At 39.7% G+C, this 23,390-nt stretch overlaps 1 protein-coding gene across 1 annotated transcript in view; it reads right to left on the bottom strand.

Annotated features, from left to right (window-relative positions):
* SYNE2 (spectrin repeat containing nuclear envelope protein 2) overlaps positions 1-23,390 on the bottom strand; it is a 159,428-nt gene that overhangs the window by 122,255 nt on the left and 13,783 nt on the right. Inside the window, 24 exon segments of the mRNA XM_054515169.1 lie at positions 275-425; positions 1,364-1,543; positions 2,320-2,909; positions 4,080-4,230; positions 4,677-4,837; positions 5,693-5,816; positions 6,406-6,524; positions 7,116-7,191; positions 7,435-7,646; positions 8,290-8,445; positions 8,603-8,728; positions 9,654-9,827; positions 10,079-10,237; positions 12,443-12,616; positions 13,886-14,050; positions 14,215-14,402; positions 14,562-14,652; positions 16,250-16,406; positions 17,105-17,217; positions 19,110-19,274; positions 20,116-20,253; positions 20,989-21,090; positions 21,812-21,912; positions 22,355-22,551. Of these exon segments, the coding sequence (XP_054371144.1) occupies positions 275-425; positions 1,364-1,543; positions 2,320-2,909; positions 4,080-4,230; positions 4,677-4,837; positions 5,693-5,816; positions 6,406-6,524; positions 7,116-7,191; positions 7,435-7,646; positions 8,290-8,445; positions 8,603-8,728; positions 9,654-9,827; positions 10,079-10,237; positions 12,443-12,616; positions 13,886-14,050; positions 14,215-14,402; positions 14,562-14,652; positions 16,250-16,406; positions 17,105-17,217; positions 19,110-19,274; positions 20,116-20,253; positions 20,989-21,090; positions 21,812-21,912; positions 22,355-22,551 (3,970 nt within the window).

Below are 23,390 nucleotides of genomic sequence, written 5' to 3' on the forward strand. Positions count from 1 at the left end.
TAATCTCATCTTCATACTAGATCCTAGCTTTTCCATGGGGTTTGGTTTAGTTTTTGTAATCCCTCTCCATTATCATGATTTTGATTCACTACAAAAAAACAGCCTTAAATCTACTTAAAACAAAAATATGGAGTCCCTAAAGGTATTTTGGAAGCCAAAGTGAAAGCAAAACCTTAACATCTGCCCTGAAGGCTGAGGGTACAAGGGCAACCCTGCATCTGAATGCTCCCAGGAAAGGCTTTTCTTTCATTTCCACTAAGTTCTTGTTACTCACCTTTGCTATTAGTCTGTTCAAATTCTCCTTCCCCATGTAAGAAGTTTGCTGGGAAAGCACAATCTCCTGTTTCTGGATGATGCTGGTCAGACTCGTTTTGCAGCTTTGATACTGTTTCAGGAGCTCCAAAACCCTTGCACACTGCTCCTGGCTATTAAAAAGAGATGCATTATTTATGGCCTAAGCACAAACCTGCAGCCTCAACCTCCTGTCTGTTCCCTTCTCCTATATTCACACATGTGGGAAGTTTGACAATCAGGTTTGGATGAGAGATAAGGAGTGATGAACTGTATCAGTCTTAAATCCTGCAATAATATGTGATACCTTTGAGGTATCCAGACAGTTTCTGGAATCAGAAATGCCCTTCACCATCATATGCCTCTGATGCACATTTAGCTGTGATGAGCAGCTGTGTTCATATGAGCCTCTCCACCTGAGAGGTGAGCTCAGTCACCAGTAAACTGGAATATCACGTGCAGCAGATCTCACAGCAGCTTGGATGGTGGATGCCAGCCCATCCTTCAGTGGGCTATGAAAACAGGTTACTCCCACCTGTGCAAGCCATGAGAATTAACCAGAACTGTGCCAGTACTTGCAAAACCTCTGGGCATCTTCAAAAACCATATCTGAAGCAGAGATGCCCTGGCCAATCAACCACAGCCTCTCCAGTGCCCTCTCTCACAGAATTATCAAACCAAGCTCCCTTTATTTTGCTGCATAAGAGACTGTTTTCCCAGCTGTCCTTTTCCATTTGTTTCAGTTTGTCTTTTCCTTTTCAGTGTGCTGGCAGGAAATTCACAGCAAATATAGAAGACACAGCATTCCCAGCAGCAGGCAGGTTTTCTCCTGTATGCCAATTAAGTCCAACACATCACTGCATACCTGCTAAATGATGGGACTGTGATGCTTTTAAAATATGCAAAATTGATGAGCTTTGGCTGCAAACTTCCATGTGCAATTCTTGGTTTAATGATACTTTATGTCTTCACTGTACCTTTAAGGTATAGTCTAGGGCTTTTTTCTGTTTGATTTCACAAGCAAACTTCTTACTTGAACAATATTACTTTAAAATGCAATTTTCCTCCTTACCATTCAGCAAGCAAGAGCTTTGTATCCTCCCATAACCTCTCTGTAACTCTGCACTGCTCATTTGCTTCCTCTGCTTTCTCCTCATTGATCTGTGGGAGCTTATTAGCAATTTCTTGCATAGATTTCATTTCAGCAGCAGCACGATCCAATTCCTTTTCCAATTCTGTTAATGATTTTATCCTTTATTAGAAAAAAAAAAAAGAAATACAGCCTTATATTTAAGTAAGCCTTTGATATGGTTCACAATGTAATTTTCAAGTTCCCTAGAAATTCATCCTGAGCTCCACATACTGTACTAAATGACATCATAAAAAGTCTAATTTGGTCTTCAATTCATGTAATCTGACACAGGCCCTCAGATGAGTTATGCTGACCTCAACACTGTGAGAAAATAATCCAAATTCTAAAGGACAGCTGGGTCTCTATGAACACAGTGAAATTAATTTGTATTAAAAGGCAAGTGCAGTCTGTCCATCTTACACTGCAGAGTTTCAGATCAGGTGTATCAGTGCCCAGCAAGGGGACCCATCTCCCTGTCTGACAGTTTTCTTACTGAAAACTATGATCACAATAACCCATCTCCTATTTTTCCTTCCTCAATGCTGCTTCAAACACACAGATAGATAGATAGATAGATAGATAGATAGATAGATAGATAGATAGATAGATAGATAGATAGATAGACAGACAGATAGATAGACAGATAGATAGACAGACAGATAGATAGACAGACAGACAGACAGACAGACAGATAGATAGATAGATAGATAGATAGGAGTTTGAAAGAAAAAAAAATGGAGGCTTCCTTTTTTAGGCTGTGATGGAACAAATAAAACAAACTCACAGCTACTGTCAACGTTCTACTGATACTTCAAATTTCAGTGCTCTCCTGCAGAGGGGACCCAGCTGACTCCACTGAAATTATGAAATGAAAAAAGCTTTAAAAAATAATTCACCTTTTCTGAATAGCTGGAATTGTTGGATCCTTCAAGCCTATTTTGTTGATTCTGTCCTGTAGATCCTGAATGGTTTTAAGGAGTTCACTGTTTTTTCTGGAAAAAGTCTTGTGTAAGTCTTTTTCTTCTGTAGGCACCTGCTCTCTTGAGGGATCATAAATGGCATTTAGCTTTTTGGATAAAGCCCGAACAAGTTTCTCACACCAAGTCTTTCTCCCATGATCAGCATCTTCCAGACAGATATTAACACTCTTCAGGCGCTCATCCAGACATTTGGCCTCTTCTGCCAGATGAGAAACCTCCTGTGCAGCCTCCCTCAAAGCTTTTCCCTGCATTTCAGGTTGATCTGGGAGAGATGTGATGGAAGACTGGATCTTCCTCAGGGAGGCCATAAAAGTTTCCAGATCTTTCAGGACATCCTCACGGATCTGCATTTTATGGCGCATTTCTTCAAGCTGCTTTTGACAGTTAATTATAACTTTTCTTGCAGCTTGCAGGTCTAATGGATTAACTTCATCCCCTGCTGAACTGTCTAGGTGTTCCAACTGTTTGCACTCTTCAATTTGTTCTAATATGCATCTCTGCAGCATCTGAAATTCAGGGAATGACCAAAAGTGTTAGCAAGTGAAAGAAAACATATATCCTGCATTCAAGCTGAACCTATGACTGAAAACCAAATTATAATAGCAGTAAAAAAGTATACTAAACAGGATGGGTAAGATAGAAAACCTATTCTGGATGTCAGTGGAGGGAAGGAAAAAGAACAAAATAATCAAATAAAATGGTATTCCACACACAGGAAATTTGATCAGCACTACAGAAAACTCAAGACTCCTTCCTGCAATCAGACAAGAAGGAGAGAAAGATGATGATAGTCCTGGGACTGAAAGCAGCAGGCTCTCACAGCAGGACATCAGCCAGAGCACAGGCAACCACAGAGATATTTATTACTCTGCCATCTTTCAGTTCTTTATGCTATACTTTTGGAGCAGACTTCCATGCATTCAAAAATCTCCTGGTGCAGCCTGCAGACTGTCTGGTTGCAGCCCTCAAAGAGCAGCAGGTCAGGGCTGTGAAAGCCCAGATGTGCAGAGAGCTGGGCAAAAATTCTGGGCCCTTGCAACCAAAACTGGTCAGACAGAGCATACATGCTGTCTGCCCTACAGCTTGAGAGACCTAAACCCTACTTCATTGGAGAGCCAAGGACAGACAAATGCAAACTTTCAGTCCTGTGTAGCTGTCAGTGTGCTCAGCCCAGAGGGCAAGCCAAGAATAAAACAGAATTCACCCTGCCCAGTGAGCCAGGGCCTGGGCATTGGATACTGATAGGAGGTGAACAATTACTGCACCCACACTGAGCTTTCAAAGCCATCCTGAGCTGTGCTCAGATACTGCAGCAGATGTGACACAAGGTAGCTTGGCTGAGCTCATAAATTAACAGTGCATTACATGCATGACTCCATAAAATGATATAAGGCCAAGTGGGAACACCACAAATCTGCATCAAAAAAGATCCTAACCTACAATGAAATGTTCACAACAATGGCTTTCACAACAGAACCTACTGAGGGTTCCTGGCTTGTTCTACAGGACCAACAATGTTTAAAACACAGGGACTAAAATGCCATTAGAGATTTTAGAAGGTTTGGGAAGTCTTGTCAGCAGCCCTAACCTCCTGAATGAAAATCCTATGAAGTTCTCTGCTTCCTAGATATTAAAACCTATCCTTGCTAGGGTGTGATCTCTGCATCTTCCCTTACCTTCAGTTCACTCTCAGGAAGGTCCCAGTCCATCAGACTAAACTGGTGGATGTACTTGTTCTTCAGCCATTCATCTACTAATTGACAGACAGAGATGGATTGATCTTCTGTTTGCAAAACAATTTCCACAGCAGCCCTTAAAGAACTTGCTCTGCAAGAAAGGTAACAAAACATGAACTGGGAAAGCAAGCAAGAAAAGACACTCAATATTTTTAAGCACAAAAAGCCACAAAAATAATGTAACTGTCTAGCAGATCTAATCCTCCCCCCTCCCAAGGTTAGATGAGTTTTTCTCTGATTAATGAGAAAAGCAATGTGAATCACTGTTAATTTAACCAAAAGATGAAAGGAAATAACAGCAATAAATGGGAATACTGCACAGTTATGTCCCAAAGATCTGTCTCTGATCTTCTTGGGGAGACTCACACTATCTTCCATGTGTATATGAATAAAGAAAAATTAAGAACAGCTTAATTTTTTGCAATGAAGAAAAGGTTAAAAATGTGCAGCTATTTTCTGCAACACACATTATTCCCTTCACAACATACACAATTAGTTATAATTCCTTAGCTAATACCATAAAGTGTTATTTTATACCTGATACTTATACTATCCTGAAGTTCTTTCCACTCGCTTTGTAGCTTGTTTCTTGCCTCAGAGAGAGCAGCCTGCTGCACTCCAGACACAAGATTTTCTAAGGTAGATGAGATCTTTTCCAATTCTTTCCAACCAGACGTGAATTCCATGTCTATCATTGCCTAGAAGACAAGCAATGCTAATGCATTAATACGATCCTGTATTTCTCAGTGGACATTTCATAAAACTAGTCACAAGAGTCTCTACAAAAACAGTGAAAACATCATCTGAAAGTAAGATTATCTACTGCCTTTTTTCTCCTTCAAGACCCAGCTTTTAGCTGCATGCAAATTTCCAGTAACATTTTACAGTGACAATTTCCATGTCAGATATATGCCTTGGCTACATTTTATAAAAGGGTCAATAAATAACAGGTCAGGCATTCTTACTACAAGAATGAAAATATCTCCACCTAGCTATGTTCAGAAGAAAAACAAATGTAGAACTGAACCAAGTTCTGAGATTTTTGATAAGGCTTTGTAGTCCTTTCAAGAAAGGCCAAGAAAAATTGCAGTAATAAACTTTTCAGCATCAACTCTGTGCCTTTTGCTGTTGCCTTAAGGATCTCACAAACCTAACCAGGTTTTATGTGTCCTGGAACAGCTCCATTCTGCACAAACAGCACTTGGTGGTTCAACTCTGATGACTCCTGCAGCCCCAGCCATCTCTGCTGACAAACAAAAAGCTCCTTTCTGCAGTTTTTTTTCCCATTACACCTATTTCAGCCTGCAGACAACAAACCCAGAGCCACCAATTTCTTCTTTTCTTTTAGTAACACCTGAAAAACTGCAGTGCTAGGCAGCAATGCAGTTCTGTTGAATCCAAAATCCTTGATTTCCCTTCTTCTAACACATATGGCTGCAAGGATGCTGCTTTTCCCTTGGCAATATATGATATATGTAACAGAGAAGTGAGTGCTCTACATGAGAAAATAACAATTTGGGCACCAGCTATATTTTTAAAAGATGAATACTTGCCTCTAGTTCAAGCAGCTTAAACTTAAGGGATGAAGTGTCTTTTATTTCAGCAGTAAAGTCAGATGCTACTTTATCTCTGCTGTGACGTAGAAGTTCCTCCAGGTTACTTCTCTGTGTGTTAAAGCTAAGGAAAGATGCAAACACTTTCAGAGAGAATATTACTTTTAATTAAATGGAACATCTCAGGGTATGGGACTCACTGATCAACAGAGTGCCATAAAAAATAAGCACAGTCTATTGCAAGTACATATTTTATTTAAGTCCAAAATAAATGAATAATACATAATTGAGCAACATATTAAACAGATTGCTCATATGGCTAATCTTCAAATCTAAATGCCAGCCTACATTCTCTAAATTTACAAAAGTAGAAGTATCAGTTCTCTAAAAAACTTGACACATTTCTTTATTTTACAATATTTGAAGTTATTAGTAAGGCAGATGCAGACTTTCCTAGCCCAAGAAAAATGAGTAAAACATTCATAGCTAAAAATGTTCTTGCTACAAAATCCTAATGCTTGAAGCATTTAGTTACTGTAGTGCTTCCCTATAAATTACAGATCAATATTCAGTAAACTGTAGCAGAAAAAAGAACAGGGTTCTGCATAGCAAAAATGCACCTCATGTTTGGTACATTCAATGAACTTGTGAGCTAATTTGTCTAGCACAGCATCATACCTTAACAACCATGCATTTTCTCCTTTAAAAATTACCTCTCTAACAAAGCTGGTATGGCCAAATCACCATCTTCCTCAAACTCATCTGCACAGCTTTCTCCATTGTGGTGCTTCACATCTGGTTCCAAAACTGCATCTGCAGCAGGTCTTGAGGTCTGAGTAAAAATAAAAAGGGTGACAGTGACCTCCACAATATCCTGTGTAATACACAGCAAAGCCTAACAATCATCTATGAGCTCCTGAAGGAAGGGATTGCTTGATGTGTCCCAGAGGAGATGAGAGAGGCCATTCATGAATTCAAGATGTGTTTGAACTCAATCATGAGCCCAAAGAGCAAATTTTGGAATACTTGTAGCCAGCTCACCCATTTTTTTCACAGATACAGAGAAATGCCTCCAACTCTTCACTAGGACTCTCTCTGTCCTCTGAAAATTGTTCATATTACTGGGATACTATGGGGGATTTTCACATGAACACATAACCTTTCCACCTGAAAGTGGCTTTTTTGCAAAATATAATTCCAGGCTGGAGGCTCACATCTCAGGATGCCCAGCCCTGCTGCTTGTATGTTAATTTTTATTATTTACTTAGTCTACATTCACAAGCACAGTGGGGTTTGGATTTCTGACCAGAGGCCCAAGGTCTTATCACAATAAAAACAGTAAGAGAAATAAACACTTTCTCCTCCTGCAATGACCTCCCTTTGACAGAGCACTGTTTTCCATCAGTAAGTCTGGACTTCTTACCTCCTCTACCATAAGGCTGTCAACTTCTTGAGAAGCACCAGACTCTTCTCCATTCTCAGAAGCCAAATTGGAGTTCCTACAAGAACAAAACATTAAATACAAAGAGAAAAAAAATCCTAGCTCAATGTTTAAAACAGTGCAGCTGTGTTGAAGGATACTCAAACATTGTACTTGCCAGTTTATGAAACTTAATACTTTAAGTGTTTAAATGCACAGCTGGCCACAGTAATGTACTAGCCAAACACAATAGAGTATCCCAAAATTTATGTGCAAAAATGATTTCTATAAAGCCACAACACCCCATGGCTCAGCCACCCACCCTTTCTGAGGGGGCTGTCCTTTTCCAACACGAGCCAGCAGTGCTGTGTAAGTGTCTGCCACCATTTGTTGAACCTTTTCTAGCCTTTTTTCACAGTCTGCAGTCAGTGTCTGTATCCCTGGGACAGTTTCTTCTGAGAGTCTTGCCAATGTTTTAAGGTCTTCCAAAGACTTGTTAAGTTCCTTCATGCTGCCTTCATGTGAAAAAAAGGCCTAAACAAAGAAAAATCAATATAATAAGCCCATGCTAAAACACCAGGATAAGAAATTATTCTCATGTATTTTTTAATACTTCCATTATCTTCTTGGTTGGGTGCTCCTAAAAGTCTAAACTGTCAAACCAAGGAACACACACTTATTTTCTCTTGGTTCTTAGCTAGAAATTAAATTAGGATTGCTGGCAACATGTTCTCAACTATATTCAGAGGACTACACTGACTCTTGCTCGATTTAGAAATTCATTATGTTCTACAATTTTTAATTTTGGTCCCAAGTCTTCTTCACCCTGACATCTGATAGAAGTGTCCTACTGACTACAGAAAAAGTAGAATGTTTTTAAAATATTCCTTGTCAATTATTATACTTCCTAGAGTGAATTCAAGATACACTAAAAACGTGGGAGAAAAAATGGAAAAAGGATACCACCTACTTAACAAGGGGTTAATTCTAAAAGTCGGCAAGAACACTAATATCTGCAATCAAAAAAGGTAAAGAAATAATTTTGGTGGCCTCTTTGCTCTGTGTTTACATAACACAGAGCACAGGGGCCCTGCTCCACAGGTAATGAACCCAAAAACGAGGAAGAAGGACAGCAAAGCATTCATAAATAGAGACAGAAAAGGAATGTGTCAGGTACCTCATGCTCCTTCATGAGCCCTTTGGTTTTATCCAAACTTAGGAGTTTCTTCTCTTTGCCTAACTGCTTATTGATTTTTTTAAAAGTTGCATTAAATTTCTTTTTTTCCCTTTCTGCAATGAGCTGGACATAGGATACAATTTCCTGACGAACTGCCTGCAAAATACAAAGCACGTTGTTCCCATGAGATGGAGAGACAGTGTTACTCAGCAAGTAAAACACCAGAACACACTGTGACAAGAAAAAATTTGCTTTCAAAGATGCCAGGCCTAATGAGAACAGACAGTGGATTCTCATTCCTGCACTATCTCACCTCCCATCTCCTACGAACATCATCTTCCACCACCAGCTTCTCATGATCAGATGAAATATTTTTCAGCAGTTCAGCTGCTTTCAAAAATTTGTCAAGAACTTTATTGTCCAGAGCATTAAAAGCCTCCTAAAAAAAAAACAAAAACCAAAACAAAACCCAGACATCATAATGAAAACCAAACAGAACTGAATGTAACTCATTTAACTAACAAAATGACATTGGTAGCATGTAAAACCTGTGAATAAATCAATGTGTGCATCACACATATGGGGTCTGTGGTTCTGCTGTGGGTGGGTACAAGGGCATTCTCCATCCCTGTGTATCTGCAAAAGCTTACAGAATCAATGGATGCTTTATGGAGAAAAGCAGGTGCTGCTTTTGTAACAACATTTAGGGGAAAATTTGGTACCAAAGACAAAAGATGAAGGTCACTGAACTCTGCCTCTTCCCTAGGGAATACCTGAGGCCATGTCCCATGGGTGTGAGCAGAGAAAGGTGAAAGGTCTCCATCAGCACCATGGGATCCTCCAGGATGGCCTGGAATGAGCTCTCTGCCCCTCCTGCCACATGGTCACCCAGCCCTCTCTGCCAGACCAGGCAACACAGATTTTGGGCACTTCCATCTCCAAAACCCCTTTAAGAGATCCACATTTTGAGACAGGACATTTGATTTACCAACTACCCTCTGGGAAAAAGAGGAGATTTAGTATTTATAATAACCTGCCCAAGAATTCAGACATGTCATTCTTGATGGGAAGCTTAATTATTGATCAGGCAAAAAAAAAAAAAAGAAAAAAAAAGCTGTAGTTCTGAAAATTATGAGTTCTGATGGAATAATTTAGGACAGGGCACTGAATAAACTGCCATACAGATTTATACTTCTTCATTCAAGTTGTCTGCCACGTTAATAAAGTGCTAAATCAGAAAACTGAGCAAAACATTATTAGCTACCAAAAAACAAAAAGGTCAGTGTTTGTCTTACTTCAGACTTTTAGAGACCACATAGCTCTCAGAAGTACTCAGATTCAGCTGGCTCAGAGTACACACCCACCTCATATCTTGAAATACATTCTTCAGGACTTAATTTTTGACTGACAAGCTCCACAGCCTTTGAAATGGAGGCCTCAAGTTCTTTCTGGGATTCTTCAAAATTGAGCAAAGCCTCCTTCTCTGAGGGTCTTTTCTCAGATTTGGACAAGATGTTGTTCAGGTCACCCATGACAGCCTTGGAAGAAAAAGACTTTTCAGAACACACTTGAGTGTCAGTAATTAGACGGAGTTATTGCTTCATAATATCACTTAAGTTTCTCAAGTTGAGATACTGATCTTGGAAATGTTCTAGATTTCGCCCTGACAAGAGTCTGGGAGACTGATTCCAATAGTACAGAACCTTTTCTATTTCACATGACTGACAAAGAGTTTTCCATACTCTGCAATGGTAAAATCAGAGATATCAGTGTGTTTATAAACAAGTACCTCTACTTTGTCTCTGGCTTCTTTAATTCGTGCCTCCAGCCCAGTGGTGTGAGAATGCTGCTGAAACACCTGACTTGAAACGTTTTGCCTCAGGGATTGCAGTATCTCTTCTGCTGCCACAACTTGGTCTTGGCACGAGGATCCTCTTGCAGCCAAACTCTGGTTTGAACAAAAAGCATTAGAAGCCTTTCCAAGTGTTTATTTGCCTTTTTGTTTAAACAAACAGAGTGAAAAAGCCAGCTTTGATCATGGATGGTTTACTCGGTAAAGGAAAGCCTCACATTCCAGTGATGGTCAGGGTACTACACTGTAAAATCTCTGTGTGGAGAGAAAGAAATTTGCTGCCATCCACAGGGGATTCTGTTTGCTGAAGCAATTTCTTTCTGTCAGTGCAACACCTCCTGTGTCTTTGCCATAGAGCCAATCAGATGTGTTTTTAAAACGTGCTCTCTCATCCAAGCAGCTTCCCAAATGAAACCACACATTTGGATATGCAGCATCTGATCATGAAGTCATCCAAAGTGAGCCCACACCAAGGCTCAGATTTCCTTGTAGTATTCAGCACTGCAAGGCAGGAAAGCAGCTGGGTGCTCTGCATGCAGGAGCAGTGTGCCACGTTTGAATATTTATCATGAAAAGTCCTTATTAGAGCTGCTTCTATCTATGAATATTCAACACATTTCTCCTGTCTGAAGTTGTCAATTAGCATTCTCCTAATCATAATCAGAGCTTTATTCTGGATCTTGACCTATTGTACTGCAGGTAATGAGTGACCTGATCTCTCCTGCCCCCAGACATGGAGGTACAATGCCAGCCACATGTTTGGAGGCTGTATTTCAGGGTGTCCTTTGTTATTTCAGGGGTTTTTTTTACAAGCTATAGTCACACTGCAAAATGAGGCTTATTTTATAAACATACTCCTGTGATTACAAAAAGATCAACAGATCCTTTTCGTCTCTCACCCTTCCAAATCTGTCAGGTAAATGTTGCAGTAAAAAGAGACAGGACTTCTGATTCTTCCTGCAGAAAAGCTGAACTTTTATTGCATAGTTCATATTTTCATAGGAATATCAGAGGGCACTGTATTCAAGCTAACTGGTTAACAATACACTGATAATCAGTTTATTGGTTGGTGAATGGCTAGGGTGCATGTTTATTAAACTTCTCTATTTTTGGTTAGTTTACATAATTTCTTCATGGATTCTCATGGGACAGACTCTTTGTTTTTGTAGGTGTGAACAGTTCTCTTACCAGAATAGATTGTTGTGTTAACTGATTCTCATTTTCACGATTTTTTCACATGGGAACTTAGAAGCTAGTTGCTAGCTTAGCTAGAGTAGTAGGGCTTAAACTATTTTTTTTTACAAGACTCTTCTTTTGTAAGGCATTACCTATATGCAGCAGCTAAACACTGCAAGAAGGCACAAAGCAAGAGAAAACTAACACAGATTCTAGTGCACAGTTACTGTATATAGATTAAATGAAATAAAGATTATTTCTGTTTATATACAGCAGTTACACAAAGGAGTTTCAATGAAACCTCCTGGTGGTCATCTTCACATCATTATGTTATACAGGCCCTGTTGCAGAACTAGTAAAGGCAACATAAGACAGTGCTTCAACTTTTTCAGTGCAAAGATTGGCATCTTTGTTGTGTCTTACCTTCACTGGCAGGTGAAGAAAATAAATCAGACTTTTTATTGAAGCTGCTGAGTTATATACACAGATTTTCACCTGCCATCTGCTGGGAGCTGGGGGTAATCCCAGGCAGAGAGATGTGGGAAAACATAGTGACTAGTGGAATTTATTGTTAGAAGTTAATTTGTGGTCTTTGTGGATATTTAGAACAACTGCCTATAAGATGAGATTCCCAAATAACCCCACACGCTACTGAAAATACTTCCAAGTATCCCAATTTTTGATGGGTAAGCCTTGAACACAGCCAAGGTGTCCCAAACCTCCTCCCTACATTGGAGGGTAGATGATCAAAGTGCTGTGTGACCAGGGGAACTACTCAAATTGGCAACTTGCAGAGAGCTCTGATCTGCTCCGAGTGCTCTGCTGGACAGGAGTAATTAATATCCCTCAAGAACAAGCTGCTGATCAGTGGCACCAACAGCATTTCACTGGCACCTGCTGGTCAGCTGGACACACTGAGGGTGGAGGATTCACTCCTAGCTCATCTGGGAGTGATCCTGAGAAATAACAACAAGGCACAAGCACTGTCTTGACTTTTTACAAGTATTACAGCACAAAATCCACATTAAGTTCTGCTTCACTGATGATGCCTCATTTTACCACAGCCACAAATCCATGCTGCAAGATGAGAATCTGAGGAACAAGTACTTTAAGCAGCATTTTCACCTGCAAATGTTCCTCCACCTCAGGTTCCACAGGCTCCTCATGACTGATCTTGCTAAGGAGATGTCCCATCTCTGCTGCCCAGCTGTCCACCCCTCCAAGGAGCTCTTCAATTTTCTCCAGGCTCTTTGGAAGCTCCGAGGTCTTTTCAGCAGCATTTGTGCTCTCGTCTCCAAGCTGTGAACAGAGAGCAAGGTAAGATATTCATTCCCATCATCTCCCCACTGCCCTCCTCCAACAGAGTCACCACTTGGGTCACTTCCCAGCACCTCCCAGCTTTAGCACTCAACAGGGATCAAAGGAGAAATAAATGCCAAACATATTGGTAAATGAACCAAGTGAGGCTCAGTTCCTCAGCTCTGAGGGCAGGTGGGACAGCACAACCTGTGCCATCCACCCTGTCCCCTTGTCCCCTCCCCTACAAGCAGCCACACTACTATGGAGAAAAACTCCTGGGCTGCAGCATCTCCCAGCCCACAGCAGGGAATTGTCCAAGAACAGCAGCTGGTGTTGCTCAAATCAAGATCAGGAAGTGTGCTGACATTAATGGTACTGGCAGTCACAGGCCAGAGCTCCAGCATTTGCTCTTGCATTTTATATTAAAAAATAAATATAACATATATGATAGCCATAATGTCCAAAGCAATGCCACAAAAATACCTCAGGAAGCCCTTGAGACCTTAAACAGACTTCTTGCACCTTACTTCTCTGATTCCTTAATATATTACCTTGAGGCATCTCTTATTAAGGGTTTTTCTAGTAAACTCTGGATTTCCCTCACCCTTTGATTGCTTCCTTTGATTTTATTGCATTTTCACTAAGCTCATCTCCTACAAAAAGGTAGCAGTAATCTTTTGCCACCGTTTACTGTCACAGCAGTAGCTTTAATAAACGTCAATGAAAGGCTCAACTCAGAAAATTAACAGTTCTAATATTCCCAGGCAGAGTGAAAATGTCATTCTTGTGAAAGCACTCTAGGGACTGTAATATGTATAACATTAGGCAGGTTGTATAGGGATTTACAGCAGCCTAAAAACCTGTCAAGTGTGCTGGTGCAAAGTTGCACAACCTTAGAAATATCTGTGCGGCAATAATTACTTTCTACCAGCTAAGACAGAGTCTGTAAAATTTAACACAGGTAAATTGATTATTTCCACCCCAAGAAGTGAATTAAGAGCTTCATTCTGCAATAAGATTTCCTTTTGTAAGTGGTTTTGAGATTTCAATTTAAAAATTGAACATTTTCCATCCTGCTATAATGAGAATTTTACTGAGCCACAAAGATTTAGAATGGGATGCTGCTGTGTGCTCTGTTCCTCAAGCTTTAAAACTGGCAACCTTGAGTTGACTGAAAGATTGATCAATCTCTGATTAGCAAACTGGTAAATCTAGGAAAGATGACTTTGAAGGCTGCATGGCAAAGAGTAATAGTAACTTGTAACTCACAAAGTGTGTCCTCTTGATGAACTTTGCCCATCTCCTGTTCAGTTTCTTCAGCTCTTTGGCAATATTTGATCCAACTTGCTCTTTGCTGACTTCAATGAGATGGTTTCCAGCTTCATTCAAGGAACCATGAATCGAATTCCTCTTTGCCAGGATCTCAGCAGGGATCTAGACAGAGGCATTGAAATAATTTTAAGCAGAACCCTGTCAAACATTTATTTCCAAAATGAAAAGCAGAAAAACAACAACAGCAGCCACTGTGAGATTTAATGTTTTCCTTCCAGAAGGCTTTGATCTATCTCTGTCAACCAAAAAGAAATCCAACCATGTACCTCTTTTGGATCCTCATTTCTGTTTTCTTCCAGCCATGTCTTTAGTAAGTGGATGTTTTCTGTGTAATTACTCCAGGAGGACAGGACTTTCTGTAGGGTGGTGTTTACATTGGAAATATACTCTTTACATGTAGAAATCTTTGACTCCACTGTCTTCAAAAGTTTGCTGATTTCTTGAGGATCTCCAGCTAGGACGTGGAATAGGGATTATTGTTATACATTTGGGAACAGAGAGGTTAATTATACAGAAACACTGTTTACATGGAACAGTAGATGGCATTAAAACTGATGGCAGCACTTTACTTCAATATAGAGATCTTCACATCAACTTATGTGCATGAGCTTACCCAAGTCAGGACCACTTATGTTTTTCAAGTCTTCACAGATGTGAGTAGCAGTGTCTAGTTGTGTTTCAAGTTTCTTTTCTTCAATGAAATTCTGCTCAAAGTGAAAAGTAATTGATATTGGTAACACTGAATGACACAAAACTAGGTATGAAATACAGCTTGGGACACTTTTTTTTTTTTTTTTGCAATATGAGCCTACAACCTACAGGTTAAACGTGAACTGAGCAAAGCCCACCCAGCAACTCAGCTGCACCCTTTAGTCTGAAACAAACTTGTTCTTTTACTCTGCTTGTGCAGAGAGTAAAGTAAATAGAACCATGAATACCTGAATGCCACTGCCTGAGCCACAGCCCTGCATGAGTCAGGACTGCTTGCTCCAAAAAGTTACAGCCCCAGGGCAATACTGAGAAATGGCATCTAGAACAAGTCAAGCAGAATTTAGTCACATAAGCCAAAATGTGATGAAAGCAGAAGGTGGGCTTCCCTGCATGCACAGAAACATTGAGGTGCCTCACTTCTGACAGATCAAAGCAAACTGGGGATGGAGAGGGTGAAAGAGGAAGAAATGGGAGCAGAGGAGGAGATTGTGTGTGCACAGGGAGTGAGGGCTGATCCTCAGCCCCTCTCTGAGCTGATCTCACTCCAGCACTCCCCACTCCTACAAATGTTTTGCACTCAGCAGGGTACAAAACAACGTCCCTTGTGACTGTGACAAGCCTGGGCCCTAAACAAGCCCTAAACTCCCTGGCAAAGTTCTGCATTCTATCAGCTTGAGCAAGACCATGAGCCACAACTGTAGAAACAACATGATAATAAGTATTTATGAAACCAACTGAACCAACAAACTCAGCACAGATTAACTCTGCACAACCATCTCACCACAGGGTGAGGCTGACACTGCTCAGGAAGCTGCTACTTTATACAACCTATTGTTGCCTCCTTCCACAGTACTGAGGCTGGTGAAATTCCCACTAATTTAACTGTGGATTTGCCAGTCTGAAAATCCTCTGAGAAAGTCCACTAAGATGGAATTCACAAGGAATCCCATTAACCTGAGATGGGGAAAAACTGGAAGCATCAGCATTTTCACCTCTGCCTCTATTCTTGATGCAGTATCCTTTGTCAGTATTTGGGGTTGGGCAATCCATCCCCTTCTAAAAGCCTACATCAGTTTCATAACTTGAGTCCAGAAACTGAGCTAAGCATAAAGTGTAATAGAACAAGACAAATCCTATTCACCACAAAGCATAAGAGGTAAATAAGCTGGGAAAAGGAAGAGGCAGCAGTGTGAATAATGGCTGGTTTTGAAGAAAGCAACTACTGAACTGCCCCAGAGAGGGTTCTGTGGATTGGAGCTAGGGAAGGGCTGCTACAGCTGGCTCCATAAACAATCTAGAAAGAAAGAAATCTTCACAATAAAGAATAAAAACAGGCAGCGAGAAAATCACAGTCATGGTTTCCATTACTTCTCCAGACTGAAGAAAGAAATCTCATTCATAGCAAAATGGAAGATTTTGGGGCAAGGAAAGCTTCTAGGGAGGTCTACCTGCCCTTCTTTGAATGAATCTGAAATTTCACCTGTCCACCATGCTTCTACCAACTATAATACCTCCAGATGACTTAGATTGAATCAAAAAGAGCTGGGAAAGAATTACCATCAGAGTGTGATACATATACCTGAAACTTACATTCCAATTTTCCAGCAGTGATTCCACAGACTCTTTTGCCCCATATTTCACATCCCAGATATTCAGCTTTAACTTCACCTCATTGGCAATGGCTGAGCACAGTCCATAGTGGTATTCAAGAAAAGTGCTGGGGTTTGTAGAACGAATGTTGCTAAATCTGCAAACAGAAAATAGTTCCAAAAGTTTATTCAAAACCATTGGATACAAAAGGCACTAATGTATCAGGATTTTATCCTGAAAAAATCAAAATTACATATATGTAAACTTTTTTGTTGTTGTTATGACAGGAATTAACAGATAAGATAGCAACAGTTCATTTTTTTAAGCAACAACAATTGAGCAGTCAATGTTGTCTGCTCAATGTATGAAAAACCTTAAACACCCAAAAAAGGGACATCTGCCCCCTGTATATCAAAGCATCTCAGGTTATGGATACAGATTCACTGGTCATTTTTTAAAATATCCTCCAACAGATATTTGGGGTAGTACAAGCTATAAATTACAGTGATTTTTAGTGGTGGAAATAAAAGTTTAGAGAATCCCTGCCACCAGGGAAATTTTTACATTGAAAATATTCAAGTTTCCTATCCCTAGTGGTTGTTTCATTTCCCCACTAGCAAAGGGCATCTGAAAAGGTCCTGTTAATGAGCTCTACTCTGTACACACAATTAAACACTCATTGGACCAATGAGAGATCCCTGCCTGCTCCACTTGACAGTCAGCCTGTGTGTTTAGGTGAAAAATGCTTTGTTTTGCAAGGCATGGATAAATTATGTGCTTTGTTCAGAACAGCAGAGCCAGTCAATAGCAGAGCTAGAATACAACATGAAGTAAAGGGAATTTGAGCATCACAACCTTCTTTTCATTTCCTCTAATTTTTCAGGCAAGACTAGTGGCATATTCTTCTCATCTTCATTCTTAAATGACTGAAGGGTGTCCAAGTGAGAATCAAAACAATCCATCAAGCCCTGGGGAGAACAAGACACAGTAAGCCATCATTTTGATCTAGAGTATTTCATCAGGGAATCTCCAGCTCACCTGCTGTTAAGGAAGGAGCTATTAAGAACTAGTCAGCACAAGACAATCTCCCAGTGTCTTTACTCATTAAAGTGCAATAAAAGTATTTACCTGAACACCTTTTAAAGTGCACCTTTTAGTGAAATACTACCTAATTTCTCTTATCACTGTGCATCTACTTAAATATAAGGATCACAGAACTTACACTACTCCTGCTATCAGTTTTTTTCCTGCACTTTCACTATCATCTTTAGGAGAAAAAAAACCCATCATTCTAACAGCTTCAGGGTATTAAGCCATTCTTTGCTATCCCTTAGCAAAGACTGACAGCAAAACCTGTTGAATAAATCTATTATGTCACCTGCTCCATAGCTCATTTGACTGCTCAATAAATCTGTGTCTTACACCAGGCTGACAGGGTATCAAATTTACCATTCAATGGCCAGTGTCCCACAACTGGGGAACATTTTACAGGCATGTGTCTCAGCACCAAATTCCCTACCTGAAAATAAAAAATAACATGTGTTGCACAGAAGATAAGCCTATTTCTCAGTGTCATATAAAAAAAAAAGCTACAAGTTCATTTCTATGTTATAAAATCTGCCACAAAGCATGCTAATGGAAATGACTAAATCCTGGGACAGCCCTCAACCACGAAAATAGTGCATAGATTTTTAACACCGGATTTTGTAATCTTAACACTGGATCAATCAGACAGTTATGAGCATTGGTGGATAATTTCCTAGATCTTAAGTAAAATCTGCATTATAAGGTACCACCTTGCCAATATGCAATATGATCCCTACACACAACATACTAAAAGGGGAAAGAATTTCAGAAGGATGTCTTCCCATCAAAAGAGGATTTGGCAGAAACTAAGCATTAATGTGTCTCTTCTTCTGAAGGAATGACATCATTTTATCTGTATGTTTAATGGGGAAAAAATAAATGCCTTAAGAAATGACATCAGTCTCTATCTTATTCTTTAAAATGCTTTAAGTATTTAGGTTGCACAACAAAAATCTTTGATCAAATGGCTAAAGACTGACAAAGCTGTTACCAGTTAAAAAGCCATCTCTCCTATCAGGAACTGACTAGAAAGAGTACAACAAGTGGTGTTATTAAGCCACTTGCAAGAACCTCCACTGCCCATTCTTTGAAATTCTCTTTAAGGACAATGTCACAAAAACAGCAAATCTGTTTATAAAAAACCCAAGTATGGCATTATGATCACCAGCCAGGCATCAACACATATACTCTTTCAGAACTTTCAAATTCAAAAGGATGTTTAAACTATTATCTATGCAAATATTTGAAGATCAGAATAAATAACTTGCATGGTACAAAGGTATCAAAATATCCTTGCCTTGAATGGAACTACAGAGTGATTCAGCAAATATTTAACTTTAAACACACAAACTTCTTGAACTATTTAACTTTTAAACACACAATCTTCTTGAACTCCCTGGAATGTAACCTTAAGCTCAAGTGCTATTATGAATAGGTATGCATTAAGTATAGATTTAAAGATAAAGATGCAATTATCCTGTGTTATTACTTAACAAATAAACAAGTTGCAGGAACCACATAAAAAAGAATAGCATAATTTACTCATTGAGGCAGTACTCAATTAATCTCACCCCAGTGAAGTCTGAAACCTGCCTTATAGACCCATGCAGTTATTTAATTAAACTCATAATTCTTCAAAGGTATGTTCAGAAGAGCTTTTCATCTTCAGAAGACAAACATAGGCACACCACTTCCCAAAATGTCAAACAGCAATTCCATAACAAGTGCTTTCCCAGGTCAAACTGAAGCAGAATTTCCTTTGTGATCAGCATACCTTAAATATTACAATTATTTCTCTGAAGACAGACATTGCTTTGAATGGGTCCTGTAAATCAGGCAAATCTTCTGCCTGCAGACGTTCCACCTCCTGGAGCCAAGCCTCAATGCTATCCAGAGGGGAGGGCAACATCTGGTCCAGCTTTGCTTTCCACTCGTTAATCTTTAAAAGGAAAACAAGTGGATTAAATCTCTCACTGTTATTTTCTTCCCCATCTCCAAGATGCTGATATAAACTGTATAAACTGGTGCTCAAGACATCCCAGGAACCCACTCCCCTCATGCCTGTCAGTGTTCAAAAAAGAGCTTCCAGTGAAGTCAGCTAAAATCAGCCCTCTTTACCTCAAATCCAGGTTTGCTCCCAGTCTGTAACCTCTGCAACACCACACAGAATTAGGTGTTCCTATCCTTTGCTGGTGACCATCCCGAGGCCCAGAAACAGGAAAATTTATAGTGAACTAGTTGCAAAAATAGGGGGGGGAAATAGAGATGAACAGCTTTCTGTCTGTCATGGGGCTGACAGGGGAACATCTCTTCCACAAACAGCAATTCCCAGCATGGCCCTACACATCCCAATTTGAGCCAACACAGCCAACCTCACTGCAAAGCACTGACCAACCAGGCCCCACTAGATCAGTATCTCTGCTCTGAGCCATAATTATGTCCCAAAATAACCTTTTAAGCATAAATAGGCCAGAAACTTTGATCAGAAGAGTACTCCAGTGCTCCAAGACAACCAGATGCATTTTCAGGGATGTTTCAGTCTTGAGGTTCAGGAGGCAGAAGGGTGACACACAAAAACTCACCTTCTGCCTCCTCCTGGGCACTGAATGCCACTCAGACTGTTTGGACTTCAGGTTCAGGGTCAAACCTCTTTTATCATCCCAAATAAAGCATCATCCCCCCACTTTTCCCAATGCAAGTTCCTGAGGTAGACTTAGGCTTCTTCATCCATCCCACACGCTCATGCTGGTAATGGGGTGAGAGAGAGAAATGCCTCTGACCTGAGAGATCACTTTATCCCACTCTTCCCTCATCTGCTGCTGGCCTTCATTCAGCTCAGCTTCACCCCTTTTTGATGACAACACAGGCAGAAAGGGGATTTTCTCTTGGTTAAATGTTTCCATAAATGACATCATTTCCTAGAGATAAAAGAGAAAAGTAATTCACAGAAGACGTCAGATGGAAGTTCACGGAGCCAAGTCCTGCCTTTGAACACACTGCTATGAGTTCCATTAACTTCAAAGGGTGTGATGCATGCAAAGGCAAGACAGCAAGAGGCATTCTTGTCTCCAGGCAATATTTGGGTCTGAAATTATAGGTGCCATTCCATAAGTCTGTATTTAACATAATGCCAGTGCAGTGAGAACACAGTTCTCCCCTCCCAGTAAGAGAAAGGGAAAATTCCTCCTCTCAGAGTTTCCCCATGGGCCACTTTATTACAAACTCTGACTACAATATAAGCCAAAGGAAATTTTGCTGCAGCACAACCTAGAGCCAGCAATTCAACTACTCCTCTACAACATTAGCTGGGTAAAACCTACTGTTGTAATTAGCACAGAAATAGCAAAAGTAACTCTGTGAAGGGCCTACGTGCTTGAATCTTGTCCAAGTCTTCAACTACGTCAATTAATTAAGACACTACTTTACTCTTTCCAAAACCTTTGCTCAAAAATGAAATAACATATCTTCTTTTTCATAACAGAGAGAATTTTAGCCTTCCTTTCCTTCAATCATATGAGGGATTTAACAATTACATCATTAGATTTCCAAGTTTTCTTTAAAAGCTTATTTAACACTTCAGGCAATGAAGATGAAAAATATTAAAAACATTCAGAGAAACAGATTCTTTTCACAGAACATGAAATGCAACTTACTTTGTACTTCTGGTAGTATGTTTCATTCTCTGTTTCCACCAGCAGTTTTGCTAACTTCTCCTCCTGTGCAGCCAACCAGCCCATGGCCTCTCTTACTTTCTCCTGGTAATTAGAGCAGAAAATTTCACTTTTACATTTAGCAAGCATTGTTTTTAATTTACATTGTGCCATAAAACAACATTCATTGAGCATGTGATAAAATGCATTGAAAGTTATTGAAAAACAAATAATAATTCCTGGGACCCTGATGAGTTTTGAGTCAGGCACTATTAATTACACTGCAGGGACGAAGTTTTAAACCTGGCACCTGAATATATGAAGACATCAAAAAAAGACCTGATTGCAGTTCTACTGAAAGGAGATTATCAGCATGTGAATAACCAATTAAACTCTCATAAGAAAATATAGAGAATACAAAATGTGGGTTCCTGGTCAGTGTTATCTGTCAGAGGCAACTTCTGTCCACTTTACATGTCAGCCACTACATTTAAAGCTGGTTGTTCTGTGCATCTGCAAATCTGCCCTTCCTCCAATGTTTACACAGACTTCAGAGCACACATGAAGAAATCAAGCTTGAAAATGTCCTCTGCAACAGTTAAATGAAAACAAAACAACCTGCACAGCAATTCCACCTGTATGACCAACCAAAAATCTGTAACATGGAGTTTTTTCTACCACACAGGAGCAACAGGAAGTTCAAACCAATTCAGTCCTGTTAGTAGCAGAATCAGAGGATCTACTATGTGCTACTGACTCAGATATAAACTGGGCAAAGAAAGCACATTCATTTGAAAATGCCTCGGTGATAACCCACACAACATACCTGCATGTCCTCTTCAGACTCAGGCAAATTCTTGGAGTATTGCAAAAACTGAGCCACGTAAGTCATGATTGATTTTTCATCTGGATTCACAGTGTCAACATCTATGAGAGCCAATACAGCATTTACATAATTATGCAGCCTTCTAGGCCTGATCACATAATTACACACTAAGCTGCAGTTATTAAAACACATTACCATAAACATGTTTATTTTGCAACAGCTCACTTAACATGCCACTGACAGAAATTAATATGTCACATTTTTTTCCTTGGGAATATTTTAATGGAACATGATTAAGTAATGAAAAAGTTTCTCCCATGAACAGGAAAGTTTCATATCCTTTCTTCTGCATATTGCTCCTGCAATTGTTGCCAATTCAAAAATCCTACAGTCCCTAAGTAAAGATGATGTTATAAAATAAAGACCCTCAGGTTTGAGCATTACAGCAAACATCAGTGTTCCATTTCAAACTTAACCACAGTCTTATAGATCACATTAATCTCACTCCCAATAACAAAGATTTTTAAAAAGCTGATCATTTACCTTCAGGCTCCAGAAGCCGTGGGATATTCAGCTCCAATTCTGCAATTCTGAAAGCCTCTTTCAGGTTTTCTTTATTGCTTCTGGCTTTTGCCTTCTCCAGATCAACCAGACCTGGTCTCAAGGTTTGGATGATGGCTAAAAAAGCCAGTCCACTTCTCCAGCTGGACTTGAAATCAGTGACACTGACAGAGCCATGCCTGTCCCAGAAATGAGTGGAAACAAAATGTTAGGATATCTGAAGAAACAGGATTTAGGTACCAATTTAGAAATAGAGTACAAATTCAGTAAAATGAAGTATGAACCAAATCCAAAAGCACCTCACCAGTGAACTTCTGCACAAGTCAGACAACAACACAGCCAGTACTAGCAATCACAACAATTACTTCTTTTTACAAGATGACTATTTCTTTTTGTCTTTGACTGCCCCTGAAGATAAAGCCTTGCTGATCCAAATCCTCTCTAAATACCACCTTTGTGCTCAACATCTATGCATTCTATGGGGTGGAAAAGCAACAAGAAAAGCACTGCAGAAACATATTTGTCTGTAAGGACACTAAGAACTGGCATTTTAGAAAATCCAAATCTTAAAAGCATTGTTATTAGTGCAGGAAAAAGAATTTATTTTTCTCATAATTAGCTTAGAGTCCTTGAATCATCTTTTATTAATGTTCACAGCCTGAACAGTGCTGTGAGGTGCCCAGCCATGCAGGCCATAATGAATTCTGGGACAACTTTCCAAAAACAGCTTGTATGTTATGAATATGTTACAGCATAGAAAAGATGTGGGGTTTCAGGCAATCAAATTCAGTCACAAAACAATGGGTCAAGTCTTACAAGATTTGTTTCTTTCCCAAAAACTACAGGATTCACTGGCAACAAAATATTTCAACATAATGCCAGTTCAGAAATGAGACTGCAAACCAGACAGCAATATTGCTGAAAAAGAGGCAAAAGTAAGAGGAAGATTACATGGATAAAGAGCTGGTTTTGATGTGCCAATTAATCTTCTGATAAAAGACAGCTAGAAGGCAAACCT

Source organism: Molothrus ater, chromosome 6 (genome assembly GCF_012460135.2).
Source record: "Molothrus ater isolate BHLD 08-10-18 breed brown headed cowbird chromosome 6, BPBGC_Mater_1.1, whole genome shotgun sequence".
NCBI lineage: Eukaryota > Metazoa > Chordata > Aves > Passeriformes > Icteridae > Molothrus > Molothrus ater.